The 7,374-nt window shown below is 32.4% G+C and overlaps 1 protein-coding gene across 2 annotated transcripts; it reads left to right on the forward strand.

Annotated features, from left to right (window-relative positions):
- Positions 1–383: 383 nt before the first annotated feature.
- On the forward strand, positions 384–6,565 carry LOC115987521 (UPF0481 protein At3g47200-like). Of its 2 annotated transcripts, none has more exons than XM_031111090.1 (2): positions 384–490; positions 4,632–6,565. In XM_031111090.1, exon 2 carries the CDS (start codon positions 4,770–4,772, stop codon positions 6,327–6,329), a length of 1,560 nt encoding a protein of 519 aa, XP_030966950.1. In that variant the 5' UTR covers positions 384–490; positions 4,632–4,769; the 3' UTR covers positions 6,330–6,565. The 2 variants fall into 2 exon arrangements, with proteins under 2 accessions (XP_030966950.1, XP_030966951.1); XM_031111091.1 differs by having other exon boundaries at positions 397–490; positions 4,643–6,565.
- The last annotated feature ends 809 nt before the right edge of the window (positions 6,566–7,374 follow it).

Consider the following 7,374-nt stretch of genomic DNA (forward strand, 5'->3'; position numbering starts at 1 on the left):
TTATGTAGCAATTTAAAAAAAAAAAAAAAAAATCAATAGTTACAACAATAAGGAAGGGCAATGGCAATGGTCCTTAATGAATGACTAATGAATAAATTAATAGCAAGTTTTTTTTTTTTTTTTTTTTTTGAGATAAAAGATAGAATTTAGATATATATATATATATATATATATATATTTATATTTATATCTTTTGGCCTTTTTTAGAGTAAAATAAAACAATACATATATGGCAACATTGGTCCCCTATCGTGCACTGTTGCCCGACGTGACTAAACATTATTGCGGCTGATTTGGAGAGAAAAGGAGATTAGTGTTTGGGATTGGGACAGTCTGGACAGGCCACACCTACTATATATAAGAGTGCAAGCGGAAGAGATCGGGGTACATAATTAATCAACAAAAAGAGACAGACTACAAATGTGTGTGATGGTATTTTAGAGGAGGTATCTCAAGAAATACAAGCATTTCTTTCCAGTGAAGTTTGCAGGTTCTTACCTTCTCATTTCTGTACTTACTATATATTCTTTTGGAAAAGATTTATTTAGAGAGAAACCACGTTTCCTATATTTTTGTTGAATGTGAATTTTAAAAATTTAATCGTTAGATTGCATATTTTTATTATATTCTTCATGCTTGTAAAATTTCAATAAGAATAAGATCAAATATTAATAGTTATATTATCAATCAAATATTTAAATTTCAAAAATAAGTTATTGATCAAATAGTAAATAACATTCGATTTGAACAAAATTTGGCATGTGTGTTAAAAAAATAAAGTAAATGCAATCAAATGGTTAGGTTTCTAAAAGTTATATCTAATAAAAACATTTATAAAGAGTTTGAAGGGTTTTTATCCAAACTAGTTAAGAGAAAAATCTTGTCATATTCTTTTTTGGAAAATTTGTTGTGTTGGGAATTGGGATAAAGGCAAGGGTATAGGATGTAGGGATGTTTAAATTAACCTTTTATATATATATATATATATATATATATATATATATATATATTTTTTTTCCTTAAATAAATAGGGAAGAGATTTGGAGCCAAACCCTTTATTTTTAATCTCAAAAATTGGGGAGAAGTAGAGGTTTCACTTATATTAAAATATATATATTAAATTGTTGATTTTACACTTATAATTGAACATAAAAGAGTTACTTCTCTTATCATTTTCTTTCTTTCCCATTTTATTTTATTTTATTTTTGAAAAACAAGCCCACACACACTGAGGAAAATGAATGAGATTCTAACACAAAGACATAACATAAAAAAGATGCATACTTGTCCCATTTTAATTTTTAAAACATCTAAATATAATAGATATTTATTCTCCTACCCTCTAGTAATTAATTTCTAAAACATCCAAACAAGGGAAAAGATAACCATTTATCTCCCCTCTTCTCTCATCTTCTCTACTTTCTAGTTGCTCTAGAGTTCAAACTTTCAAACATACAATTAATTAATAAAAAAATATTTTAAATGAGTAATTACTTGATATTTTGGAAACAATATTCCTCAACAATAACAGGTTTGATAAGGGATATTCTAATATGATCTACGTACAACTTATGAAAGAGAAGAAGAGATTGGTAGGTAGTGGAGAAAAATGCGATGAAATTCAAATCAAAGAAATGGGGCAACACATATTCCATATTATTAGGAATATAGAATAATAGTTTTATTAGAGAAAGAGAAGTGCTACTATGCTCCAACATCACTATTGAACATATAAATATTATCTCGACTGGAGAAAAAAGAAAAGAAAAGAAAAGCCATGCACTATGGCCGTATATGAAAACATATGTGGATACTTTTTCTTTTCTTTTCATTTTCTATATAGATATAATAGAAATTTAATTTATTGTGACTGCTCCTTGATAATTGCGTTTTATTATTGGGCAAGATACCAATTAGTTTTTTGTATAGGCGGAGTTTGAATCTCAAATTTTTTATTCGACGACAAGAACTTTACTAATTAAGCTTATTGGAACCCACTAGATGCTTTTTCTTTAAATGTTCATAAACAATTTATATTCATGATAAGAAACAACCAATTTATATTAATGTCTTTAGCAAACAAACAAACATTTAATCTAATTTCAAGTTTGATTATTTGTCAAGTTATGCTTATATATAATAATATATTTATGAATTAGTTAGTAAGCATGAAGCTTCATTTTAATTATATATATATATGAGACAATCAATTCCTTTTTTCTTTATTTTTTCCCCTTCTATACAAAATTTCTTTTATGGGTTTGTATTATGGGTTTTACTACCAAAAAAAAAGCCAAGGATGAGGTACTACTATTGCCGACCTTTAGATTTTGCAATACTAATACAATTATTACATACATACAAACAGCTGGTGCATGTGCCTGTGTTTTCCCTCTTTGGTGGTGAGTTAGAAGGACTACCAAGGGTCAATCATGAGATTAATGAGAATCTAAGGTTTGAAATTTCTAACAAACGTTTTCAGGCCATCTCAAAAGATCATTCTAGTAATTACCAGGTGCAGTTGTGTAGGGAGAGGACCCAAACCCACCCCTCTCCCCCCACGCCACCCCTTTTTTTAAAATATATTTTATTATGTCTAATTTTCCTTAATGGCCTCTCATTTTTTTAAAATTTTGTACAAATATTAATTTGAAGTACAATATCTCTTTTTTATTTTAGTATTTATTATTATACGGTTTTTACCATATATAACTCATTAATTCTCTATATTTTTTAAAAGCAAACTCCTTTTCATTTTGTATTTAAATAAATATTGAGGATACAAGAATGCATTGATTTTTTTTTTTTTTTTCATTTTCCATTAAAAGAAATGATACTATGATTTTTACAATTAAAATTTTAGGACAGGTTATATTTTTTCATCCATAAAAAAAAGTAAAATATTTTTTTATATTATTATTATTATTATTATATTACATTGTATATGTTAAGGCATATAAAGTAATATTTATTAATTAATGTATTTGAATTAATTTATTTTATACATTTCATGTTTCTTAAAACTATTATTATACATTAATGTGTAATCTTTAATTTATTCAACACAAAAAATTATTTAAAATATTCAAAGTATTAATTATAATTAATTTAAAGGATAACTACACAACTTAGTGAAAAACAAAAATTCTATTAAATTGTATAAAATTGACTTGATCAAATTTTTATATATACATAAAAATAATATATATATATATATATATAGACACACTCAATCATCTAATAGACACATTTTAAGCATAAATTGATATGTGTGGGTATAAATTATAGATATATTTTGCTTGGCCCTACTCGAAAACATTGTTGGCTTTGCCACTAACCTAGTATATGTGAGACAAGGAATTACACTCATTTGAGAGAATAGTGAGGTGCTCAAATCTCAAAGGGCTCTATGTAGTCCCGTTAGCCAAAAAAAAAAAAAAAAAAAGGAGGGAAAAAACAAAAGAAAAGGTGGGAGGGGGTCGATCATTCACCAAAAAAAAAAAAAAAAAAAAAACATCTACCTCTTAATATTACTTCGGGTCTTTTTTTGCTGGGGTGGGTGTCTTTACAATCCTCAGATTTATTATCCCTCTTCCTTTTTCTTTTCTTTTTGTCTCTTATCTCCTCTTGTGTAAAGCTTTCTAGGTTTTGCTTATTTGGTCAAATTTCCTTATTCCCTCTTTAAACTCTTTTTTCCCCCTTTTTCAAACACCTTTTTGGATTATTGAGAACCATATGAGTTAAAAAGATGATTAAGCTTTATTTTGTCTAATGGTATTCAAATTAATTAAAATGATGATTGGTTTATTACATCTTTATGAAGTCTTTTAGGTCATTGCTCAAAAAGCCAAAGTTTCTTTGTTCTTTTACCTTTCTTAGTCTCTCACATCAAAAGCTTTCGGTGTTATTTCCTATTTTCTTTAAGAAATCCTTTCTCACACAGACAAAGTTTAGTTACAAACTTAATTGGACGAGAGGTGACATCCACCTAAATTAAACAAGTGTCTTGTCATGTGAATCTTACATGATGACCTTAAGTCATTTAATGGACCCATTATGGTATGTTATGAGGGGCATGGTTGAGTGGGTCTTAGCTAGATATGGGTGGTGGTTGATTATTTGACTAGCAATTGGTGGCTAATTAGGTAAGGGAGTAATCGAAATTTGTGTGGGTGATTCTGGTCATGGGTTTAGGTTGAGTTATTGAGCTCATTTGACATGAACTTGGGTCAAATTGGATGTAGTTGATGGCTTTGAAAATTGATATTGATTTAGTGATGTGGTGACACTATGGAGGTGAAGGGAGTGGGGATGGGGAATGACGAAGAAAGACAAGGGATCGGGGTGCCGATGGAGTGAGAGAAAGTGGTTGAGAGAGAGAGAGAGAGAGACGGGAGAGTAACGACTTAAGTTTTGAATGGGTTTGTTAAATGACTTAAGAAGGTTGGGTGAGATGGCATGTCCTCCAACTTGGTTAATTTGTAATTAAACTTTGTTCTTGTTACCGTTTCATTTGTTTTTGTTTTTGTCCTTCTTCTGTGCGTATTAATATATTAATGTATATGCAACAAGTTTTTGCCCATTGAGAGGTGAGACTTACCCCTGCTTGTTAATGTTGTTTTTGCGGCTAGGAAAAAAATAGCACGACAGGTGGAAAAGCCGGAAAGGTAGCATTTCCATATATTAGTGATTCAATTGTGAACACAAAGAGTTGATTATTGACTTTCCACCTCACAAGCGGTCCGGGCAAAGAGTTTCTATTCCCGGACATGGAAATTCAAATTACGCCGTCAGAACAACGTGGAGGCAAAGAGTTTCTATTCCCGGACATGGAAATTCAAATTACGCCGTCAGAACAACGTGAAGGCAAAGAGTATAGTATAAAAATTCCACCACCAGCCCAGCAAGTGGAACCTGAGAAGCGGCACGAGTGTTGTATCTACAAGGTTCCCCTGAAACTCCGCAGAGTAAATGAAGATGCCTACACTCCAAAGCTAATTTCAATAGGCCCTTATCATCACAAAAGAAAAAATTTGAAGAAAATGGAAGACTTAAAAAGAAGATATTTCCGGGATGCCTGTGTTCGGACGAAGAAGAGCCCGGAGGATCTTTCAGGACGCATCCAAAAACTCGACTACCAGAAGATCCTTCATTGTTATGCAGATGATAGTCACATGATGAAGGAGGAAGATTTCATGACAATGATTCTTTTGGATTCTATTTTTATCATTGAACTGTTGTGGAGGACTAATGAAAACCCGCCAATGAGCCCACCAGCAATGACTACCATTTCCCAAAAGTGTGAGTGGAGGATGTGGGGTGCATGTGTAATAAATTTCCAAAAAGAAAGAAAAGAAGACAATCCAGAAAGGAAAAACCATGAAAAGGAAAACCCATGGCGAAGCTATAACATAATGCAGGACTTGCTATTACTAGAAAATCAGGTTCCATTTTTTGTTCTGGAGGATTTATACGAGTTTGCCTACAGTGACCTTTTTATGTACCCACAAAATGAAGATAATTCCTTTCGTAGGCATGTCCATGAATACTTTTTCCATTTCTGGAAAGGATCCGGTTTTGTTTTCGATTCTGATTACGAGAAGATATTCGCTGGAAAGAAGAAGGAAGTCAAACATTTTACTGATTTCCTAAGATATTTTCTCCTTCCACATAATCCAACATGTGGACGTAGTTTTGAACGTGTACCTTGTGCAACCAAGCTGTCTGAGGCAGGAGTGGAATTCAAAGTCAGCAAATCCGAGAATGGACGCTTACTTGACATTCAATTTCGAAAGAGTGGCTTCTTGAAAATTTTTCCATTTTTAAACTTTTCATGGCTCTTGAGTTGCTTTCCTTGCCTCAAATGCTTGGAGATCATGCAAACTGTCTTGGAACTCAAATCCTTTATAATAAGGGATGCAACTGAACCTGTTGTTCGAAACCTCATGGCCTTAGAGCAGTGTCATTATCCACGGGAAGCTTACGTATGTAATTATATTGTATTGTTGGATCATCTTATCAACACTAGAGAAGATGTGGATCTACTTGTTGAGAAAAACATTATCGTTAACTGGCTAGGCAACAATAAGGCAGTGGCAGTTCTGATCAACCGCCTTTGCCTACAAATTACAGAAGGTAATCATTCCTGTTACTTTGACCTCAGTGAAAAGATTAATGATCACTATACCAGCCGTTGGAGCAAACTCATGGCATCATTAACAAATCTATATTTCAAAGATTTTTGGAGAGGAACAGCAACTGTTGTTGGAATCATGGTCCTGCTTTTCGCTGTCTGGAATTTCGTTAAGCCTTTTGTCTTTCACACTTGAACTTCTGTGTGCTTCAGCGTTTGTTGGAGACTTGGTGCTTTGCTTCTGCTTATTTAGATGCATTCTGAACTTTGTAATAATGCTTTGCTTCTAGCTTAGCAAATGTTTTGTTGTAAGTTTGTGGTGTTTCGACATCTATAAACTGGTGTGGTGAGTCTGTAGTTTAGCAAATGAAGCCATATGCTATGTTAATGAATCTTGTGACATGCATCTACGCTAATATCATTAATTATTCTTGTTTTGCTCCAAAAATCTTTTATTTCACATGTAAAATTTCTTTTGCTGAATTTTTTCCCCTTAGAACTTTATATATAGCCACTTTAATTGTTGGGCAGTTTGGTTCACAAAAAAATTGCAACCATTACAACATTACACAAATGTGACGTACGGTTCGTTTATATACGTACATCTTACATTACGGAATATAAAATTATCAAGAGATTTGCATTACAATAGTTTATCGTAATTAATGTGATTATCTATTGAGATGATGATAATCTTATATACAATGTAATAATGTATTTTTATCAAAAAGAAAAATGTCCATGCTTTAACTTGTAATGACAAAATTATCTTTGGATAAAATGACAAAAATGTTGGGTGCCGACACCCCCATGTCCAGCCCACTCTTTTGCTTAGCTCATTAAATCATTGTTATTAATTCCATTCCATTCCGGCCAGAATGGCCGGAAAATTTCGTACCGGCATGTAAACCGGAATAATAGTCCCCCTGTTTCACCTCGGATCAAATTTCGACCTGCTCCGGTGAGTTTCGTGTGTTCCGGGCTATTTCGGTCAATTTCGGCCGAAATACAAGATTCGGCCGGCATGAGTTGAAGTTATGGGTCTGAATATAGAGAGAGTAAGAGAGAGGTTTTGAGGTATAGGTGTGATGTGAGAGAGTGCTTTGTGTGAGATAGAGAGAAAACAAAAGGGGAAAACAAGTTTAATACATGCTTATCTGCATTCAGCATCAAGACAGAAGCAACGAGCAAAAGGAGTGCTGTAGCTGTTTCGGTCTGTTCTCCATTGTTCTTCAAAGTTT

This window comes from Quercus lobata, chromosome 4, assembly GCF_001633185.2.
Source record: "Quercus lobata isolate SW786 chromosome 4, ValleyOak3.0 Primary Assembly, whole genome shotgun sequence".
In the NCBI taxonomy this organism is placed as follows: Eukaryota; Viridiplantae; Streptophyta; class Magnoliopsida; order Fagales; family Fagaceae; genus Quercus; species Quercus lobata.

Excerpts from the sequence above, each read along its gene's own strand:
- LOC115987521 (XM_031111090.1), top strand. The coding sequence starts at position 4,770 with ATGGAAATTCAAATTACGCCGTCAGAACAACGTGGAGGCAAAGAGTTT.